At 39.3% G+C, this 14,688-nt stretch overlaps 1 protein-coding gene across 1 annotated transcript in view; it reads left to right on the top strand.

Annotated features, from left to right (window-relative positions):
- Positions 1–14,688, top strand: part of MYO10 (myosin X) — a 132,780-nt gene that overhangs the window by 115,034 nt on the left and 3,058 nt on the right. Inside the window, exons 28-37 of the mRNA XM_010005084.1 lie at positions 783–876; positions 1,648–1,703; positions 3,359–3,501; positions 3,931–4,125; positions 5,461–5,618; positions 6,813–6,936; positions 8,692–8,989; positions 11,648–11,855; positions 12,443–12,579; positions 13,470–13,590. Coding sequence (XP_010003386.1) covers positions 783–876; positions 1,648–1,703; positions 3,359–3,501; positions 3,931–4,125; positions 5,461–5,618; positions 6,813–6,936; positions 8,692–8,989; positions 11,648–11,855; positions 12,443–12,579; positions 13,470–13,590 — 1,534 coding nt within the window. The remainder of the gene's footprint in view (positions 1–782; positions 877–1,647; positions 1,704–3,358; positions 3,502–3,930; positions 4,126–5,460; positions 5,619–6,812; positions 6,937–8,691; positions 8,990–11,647; positions 11,856–12,442; positions 12,580–13,469; positions 13,591–14,688) is intronic.

Raw genomic sequence — 14,688 nt, forward strand, 5'->3', positions numbered from 1 at the left:
TGAACAGGCCAAGCTCTGCCCTCAGATTTCAATGGGACTGCTTAGAGCAGTTCAACTTTATCATATACAAATGCCAGGAGGGTAGAGATTTCCCAGAAGCAGAAGGTGTGGTTGCAATTAAACGCTTCTGCAATTGCTGCTCAGCACCAGGAGCTGAAGTACTGGAAGCCTTTCTGCCAGTTTTCCTGTTGTGGATATATGCAAGTCTACTGGGGTGGCACAAATTGGCTCTGGTTCAGCTTCACTGGTCCTTCCAGCAACTGGGTTTTCCAGTGTTCCATAGGGAATGAAAAATGTACAGGTGTTTGCTTAGGGATTTGATCATCTTGCATGATCTTTGCAGGAGTGTCATTGTAGGAAACTATCGCCAGTCATGTTACCAGCACAGCAGAATTTATAATCTGAAGGCTGGGTTTCCTATTAAAGGTTTTCTGTATATAATGTATTTTTTCCAGATGAAATACATGGAATGTGTTATAAATACTGTCTAAGCACTCAAATGTTTCAGTGTGCTTACTGCCAGTTTTTCAGAGATGCCAGTTTTTGTACAAGGTATTTGTCTTTAGGAAGAAGGGTATGGATGGGAGGTCTGGAAAGGGCTTGTATGAAGCCAGTATTACTTGAACTGACATAAAGCCTTGCTGCTTTCATGCATGTTGACAAAAGGAATCTTAAGCAATTTCAAAAACCTGCAGAACCTGCTACATCTCTGCAGAACAAAGGTGACAGAAGGCTTGTGCAGAAGCAACATTTTACTTACACTGCTGCCTTTCTCTCCACAGCCAGTGGTTTAGTGTACTGAGTCAAGTCCATGCGTCCACAGAGCAAGAGATCCGAGAGATGCATGATGAGCAGGCAAATCCACAGAATGCTGTGGTAAGTCTAAATCCAAAGAACTTTTCTAAGCAAATATTTTTAGAAAACAAGGAGCACTGTGGTGGCCATAGCTTCTGAGAGTCACATACTAGGTTTCCTTAAATGCAGTGGTAGTTCTGACGCTGTCTAGAGGTTTTGTGTCCTTGACCCTGCAGCTGGACAAGAGGAGAGTCTGACTTATGATTCCTCTCTCATCATTCACCTTGATGAAAAATGAGTGTTGGGTGGGTTTTTTTGGTCCATTTCCCTGTCACATCACAGTGTATGCTTGAGTCTGAAGTTTGCAAAGATACAGGTAATGAGTAATTTTAAAACCCAAGCGAAGAAAAATTGAGATTTCTTTGATCCTGCATTTATCATTCTCTACAACATACACTGGGACTAAATGGGATCAATTTGGAACCTAGTAGTAAGCAAAGGGAAGTAAAAGCTTCTGCTTCATGGCTTCAGAGTTCATCCTGAGAGGATGCCATTTATATTGGGATAGCACTTTTAGGTGAAAAATCCAAGCAGGTTTGGAAGTGTACAAAATAAGAGCAGTTTCTGAGCTGCCTCTGGCTTAACTGGAGATATATTTACTGGGTTTGTTTATCTGAGTCTCTTAGTTTTCCCCTCAGCAGTCTTACGGGTTAAGAGAAACTGGTGCCCGAATATGTAGTTCAATTTGCTTGATCAAAGCTGCTGCTCCTTTCACCTGTCTCTGAGAAGAGTACTGTAAGTAATGTGATAGTAAACACCTTCCTTATTTTCTGGTTGGATATTTGTTTATAGGGTACACTCGATGTAGGACTAATTGATTCTGTCTGTGCTGCTGACAATCCAGATAGGTAAGTCAAAACCATGCCTGGTGACTTTTCTTTTTCTCCTTTCTTTAGCCAGAAAAATTAATTTTAACAATTTTCTGTTTACCTTCTCATGCAACAATGTTGTATTCTACAGAGATGAGAATTATTTCTCAGAATAAAAATTTCTTTTAACAAAGAAGACGATGCAACATTAAAAATAACTGTCAAGATATTCTCGATTCTTGAACAAATGTTTTGGGAGATAAAAATAATCTGGGGTCAGGCTATGACTCTGGTTATAAGGTTACTGGCTGTGAGGTATTATCTGTACTGCATGTGTGAAACAGCTGGGCTGAGTTACTGGCTTGTTCTTGGCCTTTCAAGACACTGATAGCACAATTAACTGTGATTATAAGCCCAGGCTTCCTAAACAATACAATATAAATTTCCAGAACTTTCAAAATTTTAAGTTACAAATTTACAGTTCTCCTATAATTTTTCACATAGGTTGTTTTTTTTGTGGTTTTTTTTCTTGTAAATTTTTTTTATTAGTTCTCTGAGCCTAAATCAGTGATGGAGGGTTTTTTCATTAAGAAATTAATTTCAATGATGCAGGCAATAGATTATTTTTATTTTGACACATATGAACCCACTATTGCAAGCTCAAAAGGTAGAAGCTGAGCAGAGAGCCCTGTGGATCTATATCCAGAAAGAATCTCAAGAATGGAGTTTCCTTTATTTTCCTGCACTGTGGAGGAGAGGAGTAGAGCCAGGAATGTTTGCTACTGTTGATCATAATCTCCTGTTTGATAGTTTGATCTATCTTAGCTTAGACCTTAGTGTTATCCCTTTTCTGTTCTCTTGCTACAGCTCATCTATAGCTTCTCTCCTGTATATCATATTATCCAGCTTTCTTAAATTTCTACCTAGTTACCTTCTTCCAAGAAGTGTAAAAGGAAGGCCCGGGAGCTTCTTGTGCATGGGGTGACCCAGACTACATCATTCCCATTTTCTACATCTGATACAATTCTTAAAAACTGTGTTTACCAGGATGAAAAAAACTAATGGTAAAGAGTTAAAGCAATTGTTGTTTCTAGACTGAAAAACCTGCCTTTCTAATCCAGAGGGCCATCAGCACAGTTCACTTGGGCTAATTCTTCATGCTTCAGTGAATCCTGGTGTTGGATTGGGTACAAGCCAGACTCTCATTAAAAATAGATTGTACTCTCTGTGAATTGGGTTGCACTGCATTAAAAATAAAAGAATCTGTTCACATGCTGCCTCACTGTAGACCTTTGTAAATTCTAGTTGGTTTAGCTAATGTAACTGCTGAAGCAGATACTCTAAATAGATCTGACCCTGAAATAGAGTTCTGATTCACATCCAAAGCTGGTTAAAGATTGGAGATTTTTCTCACCATAGAATTATTTTGAGCTAGGACAAGCTGTAGTTTATTGTAAACTTTCCCACCATTCAGAGCCCTAACATTTTGGTGTGAATCCAGCATAATAGAGTCTTCTTAAATGCTCTTTTCTTTTTTTAGCTTTAGTGGTGTTGAAATAAGTGCTTTAGAGATGGACAGTGTTTGTCTGAATATAAATTGCAAAAAATGGATAGAGTTTGTGGTTGTGGTGAATGAGGTAAATGGTACATATGTTGATTGTAAAGGTTTTTTCAATCTTCATTTATTTTCATAGACCAAATTCATTTGTGATCATCACTGCTAATCGTGTTCTTCACTGTAATGCTGACACTCCTGAAGAGATGCATCACTGGATAACCCTGCTGCAGAGGTCGAAGGGGGACACTAGAGTGGAGGGACAAGAATTCATTGTGAGGGGTAAGAACTGAGTGGGGCAGCAACAAAGTAAATATTCATTAAGCTTTGAGTAGGTTGTTCCCACAATACAATCTGGGTCATAGTTGGAGCCTTATCTTTATACAGTGGAGTTTACTCACAAATTAATACAGCTGAAATTATACTTCTGCTGTCCTATGTAAGAAAACACTGTAATGATGACAGAAGCATTTTTGTAAGTTGACTAAAGAATTTTTCAAGTGAATACCAAAGTTGAAAAGTTTTCTTATTAATTTAATTGCATCTTCATCATTTTATTGCGTGAGAATTTTACTAAAAGTTCTTTAATACATGGGCTAAACAGGTCATATTTTTCTTGTTGTAGAAAGTGCACAACTAACTTTTAGCAAGCCAAATTTGCCCTACTCTATTTGAAAAAGAAAAGTGTGATTGAAATTTTGTCTTTAATAGGATGGCTACACAAGGAAGTAAAGAACAACCCGAAGATGTCTTCATTAAAACTAAAGAAGCGGTGGTTTGTTTTGACACACAATTCTTTGGACTACTACAAGAGTTCAGAGAAAAATGCTTTGAAATTGGGTACACTGGTCCTAAACAGCCTCTGCTCAGTGGTCCCACCTGATGAAAAAATCTTCAAAGAGACAGGTAATTGTTTGCTCTTGTTCAAACATGCTTTCAATTGCCTTCTGACCTACTACCTAGTAATGCAACAAACAGTGCATAAGAATATTTTAAAGATTAATATGGTTGCAGTTTGATGGACAAATCAGGTTTCTGCATCACTGAGACATTTTACAGGAATTGTTGGGTGAAGGAGGTAGTACTGTGTGGAGGAGTAAAAATTGCTCTCACCAACATTCCAGTCATCATAGACTGACACTGCTGCTAAGTTAGTGTAAACAGCCTTACACGTCAAAGAGCTGGGGAAGGCATATGGGTAGCACTCTCCTCATGCGTTATTTTATGTGCTGAGGAACTTTGAGGACTAACATTGGTGGAGCAAGTATAGGAGAATCTAGAGTAAGAGTCCAGTTTGTGCTAACCTACATAGTACATCTGAGTCAGCTCCCCTGTGCATTTTCAAAACTAGTTTTCAGCTTGAAGGGGCTGTTTGCAAATGAGGAGCAACTGTTGACAGCCCTGTATAATCTTCCTGGGGTCACTGACACTTCAAAGAGGCTCTCGCTAGTGAAAGATGAAATAGATTTTCTTTAATTGAACCTGCTTCACAAGAAGCCTGTACAACGATGCAGAGAGAGTTTGAACTGAAATGTTCTTTCTGTCATAGTTGCCACTTCATTGGTGTGAAATTAATAACTTTTTTACAGAAGAGGTGGTTCATGCTTTATACTTGTTTGTACATGTGCCACAGACAATGAAAGACTCTTGCATAGAAGGCAAGACTGTCTCAGATTTTCCTGTTACAGACAGGACTAGAGAAGTAGGGCCCACGAGCCACAGGTAGCTAACTAAAGAATTTTTCAAGTGAATACCAAAGTTGAAAAGTTTTCTTATTAATTTAATTGCATCTTCATCATTTTATTGCGTGAGAATTTTACTAAAAGTTCTTTAATACATGGGCTAAACAGGTCATATTTTTCTTGTTGTAGAAAGTGCACAACTAACTTTTAGCAAGCCAAATTTGCCCTACTCTATTTGAAAAAGAAAAGTAGTGTTCCGTAGTGTTGTCTTATGGTCTCTTTTACAAAGATTACTGGATAAAATGGTAGGCTGCATGATGGTGGCTGTACTCTGAGATTACTCGTAGGCTTTTTTTAAAGGAGAGAATCTCCCTTAATACCGTAGCATCTGTACTATGATGCTTAATTAGTCATACAGCTTCGTAGCTCCTGAAAAACTGCCGCCTGATCCAGAACGCAGCACTCAGGGTGTGATGGGACTGCAGCTGTTTTCAGGTAGAAGTTGGGGTATTTTTATGCATACAGCTTCTATGGTTAATAATTTTTACTGTGGTACTAGGTTATTGGAATGTAACTGTATATGGACGCAAACATTGCTACCGTCTCTATACGAAACTGCTTAATGAGGCAACCCGCTGGTCAAGTGCCATCCAGAATGTGATTGACACTAAAGCACCAATTGATACTCCAACTCAGCAACTTATTCAGGATATTAAGGTAGGCACAAACAGGAGGGCGTGAGGTGGGAAAGAATAGTTGCTTGAATCTTTTTCATGTTGGCTTTGCCATATTGAGTAATAAAGCAGAAAACTGAGTTTTAATCACAGAGTGACATGGACTAAATTGTGGAACCTGAATGTTTTCACTGACCTGATAAAGGAACTTGAATCTGAATGGTGAAAGAGCAAAGTATGAAGTATGGCTTGGAGGGCAAGTGGGATTTTTTTCCATGAAAAGAGTAACAAGTTTTACTGGTTTGTGTAACTTGACAGAGGTCGCTATACCAGGCAGTAGAGCACAGTGTGTAGGTTCATGAGTTAGCAGGGACCTGTCTTGCTATGTCCACAGTGAGAAGCACACCAGGATGTGGACTCCTATGATTCTTTTTTTCAGTATGCTTCATTTCTTGTTCTATGATAGCAGAGGTTTAACATCTGATGTATCTGCTTGATGAGAAACATATTCAATTAATGTTTACTGCTTTGTCGTCCTGTTGGAGACATTGTGTGCATAGCCAGAGAATGTCTTTCTTGAGATCTTACTTTCAGGAGAGAGGATGATGATTCTCAGAAGAGACCAAAAAAGAAAGAAAAAAGCCCTAAATTCCAAGATTATGAAGGCAGTTCTTCAGAGCAGCAGAAATATGTGGAAGTTCAGGATTGATAGAAAACAGTAGTCAAGCATCTGTAAAACTGTCAAAACAGTACTTAGGACGTCAGAGTAGGTGCATCAGGTTTACAGCAGCAGTTTTTCTGGACTATTTTGTTTCTGTAGCTCTTGTAGATTCTAAATGGAAAGGCAAATTAGTTCTGCTGGAGCAGCATTTTTAAATAAAACTTGAATACAGATGTCCTAATTCCAGTTACGAAATACTGGAGTAAAAATTATTCTAAAATGAAAACACACTTCAAAAAAATAATGAAACTTTAATTTTTGTCTCCTGCAACTCTGCTGTCATTTGTTTTTTACTGCACAGATAAAATAAGCTTATGCAAGGCCTGAGGTTAGCAGATACTGAGCATTCATAGCCTGCAGAATGCCCTGGCAGCCACAGTACCCACAGCCGGATTTAGCACCAAATACTGTTGCTATCAGTGATGACTAGTTTCTTCACAGCCAACCTGCAGGCACAAAACATTGCATTATTGTTAATGCTGGACCCCAAATCTTGCCTTTTCCTCACTCCAATAGGAAAACTGCCTGAATGCTGATGTGGTTGAACAGATCTATAAGAGAAACCCCATCCTCCGTTACACGCACCATCCGTTGCACTCGCCGTTACTGCCACTGCCGTATGGGGACATCAACCTGAACTGTAAGTTTTTCAGTCATGGAAACACTTTCCTTATGAAAGACTTAACCAGAGGATGGGACTTTTTAGTCAGTGGGCTACAGTGAAGTAACGGTAGGGTAAAATATATTTTTAAAACAAAATGGCATGCTTTCCTGTTCTATTTCAAGAAGTGGAGAATAGCAGTTTGTCTAGCACAGAGCCATGGGCTTGTGGTGCTCCTGCATGGGTGTTACAGAAGGGAAGGTTGCTATTGCTGCTGTAATACTAGTTTGTTGCCTCACCAACACAGTTAAGTTTCACTGAATATGAAAAAAACTTTCACTGAAATAAGCAACTAAACCAAATTCATTTAGAATACTTGAATAATATTCCTCTTCTCAAATTATTGTTGCTTCCTATGTCATGAGGGCATCTGCAGCAGCCACAAGAAGTGGAAGTTCCATCATTTGTGATGGGAAGCATGATTTATGTGAAACAAGATTTGAGTGGACATAATTTTAAAAAGGAATGGGTCATTTACTCCTGACACTGGTGTAATCATGTCTTTTAATATCCTTGCCTCAGTCATTAACTTAGAAGTCTGTTTTGAAGGGTTCACAACTATTGACAGTTGTGAATTTGGTGTCCTTAATTGGATTTGCTTATCTTACTTTGCAACCGTATATTGAACAAGGTATTGCTCAGGTTAAAAGTTTTTTCCTTGAGAAGAAGGTGGGAGGTCACAGGTGATGAAAAATTAAGGTATTTCAGGTAAGACATCCTGATAACTCAAGCAAAATCCTTCTGCTCAAATGACAAGGAAAAGTAAAATCTCACGAGAAATCTTTCCCTTCTCTTCCTTCACCTCTTCCTCCTCTACAGTGGCAAGGCACAGTTCTGGTCTTCTGGGCACTTGAACTGGTTATCCCATGCAGGAGTGCAGTATGGTTGCTCTCTATTCCCCATGGACAGGAATGGCTAGCTAGCTCCCTCTGAGGCAAAAGTCGTCTTGGCAAAATCTCCCATACTTAAATGTAGCTCCACAGATGCACTGATGAGTGGTTATTGCCTTGACTTGAGTTGAGTTCTAGTTATTTTCTGCAACAGGATAATGTCAGGTTAGAAACTTTATATGTCTGTACTGCTTTGTGCTTTGATGGTTAGTCAGCCTGACTCAGACATCAGAGCAATCTCTCCCATCTCTTGAACCCAAGAACTGCTTTTAAATAGATTGTAAAAGTTGATAGCTGACACTGAATAACCTGTAGTCCAAAAATATCACCACCTTTTCCAGTACTCAAAAAGCAAGTTGCAGTGTCATGGTAATGATTTAGTTCAGTAGTATTGTTTGGGTTTAACTTAAATGCTACTGCTGTAGACAAAAGTGATGCCATGCACCTTTGTCACTTTCTGTAATGCAGTCATGCCTTACCTCATTATCTGATTAGATTTTCACTTTCTTGTGACAGTGAAAAGTGATAGACACTTCAGCAGTGTGGACTGCTCTGGAAGGATGATTCTCCATCAAAAAAAACCAAACTGATCAATCAACACACATTTTCAGTTATGTGGTTAGAAACTGTCAAAATGGGACTTCATTAAATTGGGATCAATTCTCAATAGCAAAATAGGTCATAAAATGGGTTTGCCTCGTACATTTGAAATGGAAAAGATCCGCTCTACTATCCTGCATGATAAGGGTCACAGAATAGCATGAAGCAATTCCTATGTTAAACCTGAGTGCTTTCTTCTTGATGTCTCAGTCTAAGCACCTCTCTCCCTTTTTCTCTTTTGTAGTGCTGAAAGACAAAGGCTACACAACTCTGCAGGATGAAGCCATCAAAATATTTAATTCTTTACAGCAGCTGGAGTCTATGTCTGATCCCATCCCTATAATCCAAGGTATCCTCCAAACAGGACATGATTTACGACCTCTTCGAGATGAGCTCTACTGCCAGCTCATCAAGCAGACCAATAAAGTGCCTAATCCTGGCAGTGTGGGCAACCTCTATAGTTGGCAAATACTCACCTGCATGAGTTGCACGTTTCTGCCGAGTCGCAGCATCCTCAAATATCTCAAGTTCCATCTCAAAAGGTGAGAAGCTTTGAGCTACTGCAGCAAGAGGAGTTTCTTCACTCACTGTTTTCTTCCCCACAACTTGTAACAGTGTTTAAACATCCTGAAGTGAGACTTGAAGATGCGTTCACTTAGTGCACTGGTTATGCCAAACAACAAATCTAAAAAAAAAAATGTAAGGAAGGTGTTTGATCTAGGTGGAATTATTCTCATCTGAAGAATCAAGCAAAATCTTAGTAAACTAAACACATAATTTGTAAATGTTGACCAAAGAGGGTGTTTCCATAATTGTATAAAGTTACCTAAATGATTTGAGCCAGTACTCCCAGGTCCCGTTCGCAACCAACCTGTTACAAACTCTTCATCCTGCTTACCTTAGTTTTGTGAGTGAAGTGTCACACACCTAAAAGAACATCAGAATGTTGGAAGATTGACAGTGAGGTAGATTGAGAGCTGGCTGTGTGACAGAACCCAGAGGGTTGTGATTAATGGAGCAAGGTCGAGCTGGAGGCCAGTAACCAGTGGTGTCCCCCCAGGGCCAATACTCTGTCCAGACTTCTTCAACGTGTTCATCAATGACCTGAATGAGGGGACAGAGTGTAACCTCAGCAAGTTCACTGATGGTACAAAACTGGGAAGGGTGGCTGACTCTCCAGAGGGCTGTGCTGCCATCCAGAGTGACCTGGACAGGCTGGAGAGCTGGGCAGGGAAGAACCTCGTGAGGTTCAATGAGGGCAAGTGTAGGGTCCGGCACCTGGGGAGGAAGAACCCCAAGCACCAATATAGGTTAGGGGTGGATCTGCTGGAAAGCAGTTCTGAGGAGAAGGATTTGGAAGTCCTGGTAGATAGTACATTATTCATGAGCCAGCAGTGTGCCCTTACCACCAAGAAGACCAGTGGAATCTTGGGTTTCATAAAGAAGAGTGTGTCCAGAAGGTCAAGGGAGGTCATTCTGCCCCTCTACTCTGCCCTAGTGAGGGCACATCTGGAATCCTGCATCCAGTTCTGGGCTCTCCAGTTCAGGAGAGACAGGGAACTACTGAGTCCAGAGTCTAGAGAGTCTGGCAGAGGGCAACATAGATGACTGGGGGATTGGAACATCTCTCTTGTGAGGAAAGGCTGAGAGAGCTGGGACTCTTTAGCCTGGAGAAGAAGAGGCTGAGGGGAAAGCCTATTAATACCTATAAGTATCTAAAGGGTGAGTGCAGGGAGGATGGAGCCAGACTCTTCAGCGGTTCCCAGTGACAGGACGAGGGGCAACAGGCACAAGCTGGGACACAGGAAGTTCTATTTAAATGTGAGGAAAAACTTCTTTACTATGAGGGTGACAGAGCACTGGAAAAGGCTGCTTGGGAGGGTTGTGGAGTCTCCTTCTCTGGAGACATTCAAGACCCACCTGGATGCAGTGCTGAGTAATGTGCTCTAGACAATCCTGCTTTAGTAGGGGAGTTGGACTAGATGATCGCTAGAGGTCCCTCCCAACTCTGACAATGCTGTGATTCTGTGAAGATGGATTTGAGGTAGAAAGGCCTGTTTGCAAATCTAATTTTAAGATGCTTGCAACCATTAAATAAATAATTTTTGACAGTTCAGCGCTAACCAGAATGTGGAGCTCTGCTTGCTGTGATGAAGCAGAAGAATGCAAAGAGTGTGTCATTAGGACATCAAACTGTTCTCAGTAATTTAAAAGTTATGCCTGTGTTCATGCTAGAGGATGGAAATTGTAAATCACTTTGCTAAATGTAATTATTTTACAAATATTTGTAAAACATTTCTGTTATAGATACACCTTTGAACCAAAGTAAGATTATTGAAAAGCATTAATCACTTTATATAACTCCTAAAGTGAAAAAATCCAACGTTTATTCAGTTGCTTCATTTAACTTAGTTCAGAAAATGGTCTCCCAGTTAATAAAAAAAAATGCAGGTAATACGTTTGTAGGTTAAGTTCAATATTATAGATGCATAGTCATGTTACAGCATTGCTGTAATCCTGCAGTAATATTTTTATGCCTTGCAGGTCATGAATCACTGTACTTCTTCACATAAATTAAACCATAGTAGCTCTAAGAAGCTGGTATTTTATCATGGGAAATACTATAGAAACACTCAGTGCCGAAAGCTACCTAATGCAGTAGTTTTCAGTAACTAAGAGTTGCGTTCACTAAAGTTGTTAGTGAATACTCATAATACAAACTGCTGAACAGTAAGGTCTAGAGAGAATTGTTAAGAAAATCAGGAATAGAAATCAGGTATCCTAAGTTACACTACCTACCACAAAACTAAGCAGTCAAAAATATGTCTTACTGTTTTTTTCTGAAGAACCTTAGTGCAATTTTGTTTTCATTCAACAACTGCTGTTGACAAAGGAGATGATTACAAGATGTTCATACTTACCTCTTAAATCTGACTTCTTACAAGGTTCTGGTACTTGATGCTGTAAAGGTAGTTCAGCTTTTACTTTCCATTAGGTTTGTAGAACAAACCCATCTAAGTTATCCCACAGAAAATCACAAGTTAGAACACTTTCCTTGACACTGAAGATAAGCCTCTGGGGGTGTCAGTTAAACAGCTCACTGTGTACAGACCTAATTTCAGAGAAGAAATTCATTCTCAAATAAGTAAATTTACTATTTCACAGTCTGGCAGACTAAAGTAGTAATATTTGTCTCACAGGATTCGTGACCAGTTTCCAGGAACTGAAATGGAGAAATATGCACTTTTTACTTATGAATCTCTGAAGAAAACCAAATGCAGAGAGTTTGTGCCATCACGGGATGAAATAGAAGCTCTGATCGGCCGGCAGGAAATGACATCCACAGTTTATTGCCATGGTGGGGGCTCCTGTAAGATTACAATCAACTCACACACTACAGCTGGAGAGGTGAGAAGTGGTGACAGAACAGCTTTGGCACAAAAACTGTGTGTTGCTTTACATGCCAGCTACTGCCAGTAATAGTGTCGAACTTTGGAAGTGCTGGGGTTTTCTCTACCAGTCTCTCATTTAAGGAGAGGGAAGGCTAACAGAGCTGTCCCTCCAACCCCCCATCATGTTCTGAAGAAATTTCTGCTATGAAAACTGTATTTATTCTGCAGAGGATTACCCAACTATAGTTCCCTCTTAGAGGAAAAATTACAGGAAAGACTAAGCAATTCAGTTACAGGCATTACTCAAATAACTTCTGCAGATACTGGTGTGTATGACAGCGAAGTTGCTTCCTAAAGCTGGAAGACTCTTGCTGAGTTGGTGAAGTACAGGTTTTATATCTGACCAGATGATGGCATGCACATGTATTTAGTCTAAAACTTAAAGTGGAATTTGACAACAATCAATACTGATGATGAAAACATCTTAGCAACTTTTTTAGCCTAATGTAAAACCTAGCTCCCAATTTTCTTCTCGTTATTTGTTCTACTCTGTCGTGCTGCTTTTCCATGCTATGGTTTTCTTCTTGTGCTGTTTTTCATTAGGTGGTTGAAAAGTTAATTCGTGGCTTGGCCATGGAGGATAGCAGAAATATGTTTGCTTTGTTTGAGTACAATGGAACTACTGATAAAGCGATTGAAAGCAGAACCATTGTGGCTGATGTCTTGGCAAAGTTTGAAAAGTGAGTGTGCCTCTTCTTCTCTCTCACCACTCCAATAAGTAGCAATTAAATGCATTTCCAATGTCAATAATGCTGAATTTTCTTTCTCTTGCTTGTTTGTGATGATGCAGCTAAATTACACACATGACCATTTCTGGAACAAAAGCACCTTTTTCTTTTTTTTTCTTTTAAGGAATCAGTGAGCCACCTATTCACATGTGTTCAGTTTTACTCTGTCTTGACACTAGTAGAGTAATATTTATTATCACTATTTCCACATTTTCTTTTCTACTACTACAAATTTTTCCACCATTAGTAGCATAGTGGCTGCTCCTGTACTGGGAGAACTGAACTCCAGGCAGTCATTACCATTCGACTACCCATTGCCTAGCATCTCATTTCCTACCAGTAAAAATGAAAACACTCATACCACAGTACAAGCCTAAATAGCTGTTTGTCATCCTTCTGCTATATGCATGGCTATCAGCCTCCTTTATACATATAACAATGGGAGAGTAAAAAGGAATGTCTCAAGTGTTGTGCAGTTACATTTATGACAAGACTTATTACTGTTGTTTTTATCAACACCTGAGCCACAAATAAAAGTTTATTAAGAGAATTCAGGTTAGAAACAATTGACTAAGAACTGAGTCAACATTTTAAATCCTTGAATTTGCTGTAGGCTCTAATACACACACACGCATGTAAATATATACATACAAATATTTCCAAATGATACCAGTAAGGTATACCACTGAAAAAAGTTAGCTTCTGTCAACAATACCAGATTGATAGCAGGTGTAACAAAGCAAAATTCAGCTGATGCCTTGCTTAGATTCTTCAGGTGTCAATTTAAAAAGGAGTTTGATTTCACACATCTCATCTCTCTCCTTCTCCACACACCTTTGCAGGCTTTCTGCTACTGCTGAAGCTGGGGAGATGCACTGGAAGTTCTACTTCAAGCTCTACTGCTTCCTGGACACAGAAAACGTCCCAAAAGATAGTGTGGAATTTGCCTTTATGTTTGAGCAGGTAAAGAATGAGGTTCTACTTTGAGGCACTTTCAAGAAGAGAAAAAAGTAAGAGATCTAGTCACACAGGAAGTTTAGATTTTGCTCCTGTTAACTGAATGCACTGCTACCACTCAAGCATCAAGTGCAAAGAAAGCAGTTCCATGGTCAAAACAGACTTATCCTGACATAAGTGAGGCATATAGGATTTACCTAGTGTTTAGAGTTTTCTTCTGTGTTACTTTCAAATTGCTTTACGTAGAGTGGTAAAAAATGGGATAGCTGGGTCTAAGCTGGATAACAAAAAAGAGGATAATACTTGCTTTTAAGTTTGCTCTTATGAAAGCATTTTCATAAGGAAGTGAAAAATGTGTAACTGGCAAGCAAATTAATTATTAGAGACTCATGTTGGCAACTGTACAGAGCTAATTAAAGAATAGCTTTTCCTCTTTTCAAAAACTGATCGGTATTTCATAGGCACCATAATAAAAAAACAAAACAGTCCAGTCTCAGCAGTGACTGTAAGACAGCTATGCTGAACATAAATCCATTTAATGAATGTGCTGAGTTCAGAATGAGGCCGTATTGCAAAACATAAGTGAAATTGATTTTAATGAAAACTAAATGCATCAGCAGTTGGATTTCTATTTTATGAAGTCCCATAGTTACTCAGAAACTCACTGATGGCATGTACTATTGTTGATTGACCTCCTTTTCTACTACACTGCAAAGGGCTAAAAATTCTTCCAGTGGACAGCTTCTTTCAGGTGGGCACTAGAGACAGATAAAGATTTCTATGTAAGGCTATTTGCAATGCTAAGATACTGACATTCTGTTGGCAGGCATGCCTGATGTGATCAAGAACTGACATATTTCAGTCTTCATAGCTACAAAGCCTTTTTTCCTTCCACAGGATCAGCAACATCTTCAAAGTAATGGAGTTTTTCTTCCTTGTTCACAGTTCAGGTTTTAAGGCACCATATTACATCATGAGTCTACCAAAGGTCTCCTTACAGAGCCTGTATTACATGAAGTGTAAACAGTAGGAAGAAAATCCATGAGTGCTCTGCATCAGATATTTTACATTATATTAGTGGTTTAAGAGGTAGATTTAGATAGT

This window comes from Chaetura pelagica, unplaced genomic scaffold (assembly GCF_000747805.2).
Source record: "Chaetura pelagica isolate M959 unplaced genomic scaffold, ChaPel_1.0 scaffold219, whole genome shotgun sequence".
NCBI classification, from domain to species: domain Eukaryota; kingdom Metazoa; phylum Chordata; class Aves; order Apodiformes; family Apodidae; genus Chaetura; species Chaetura pelagica.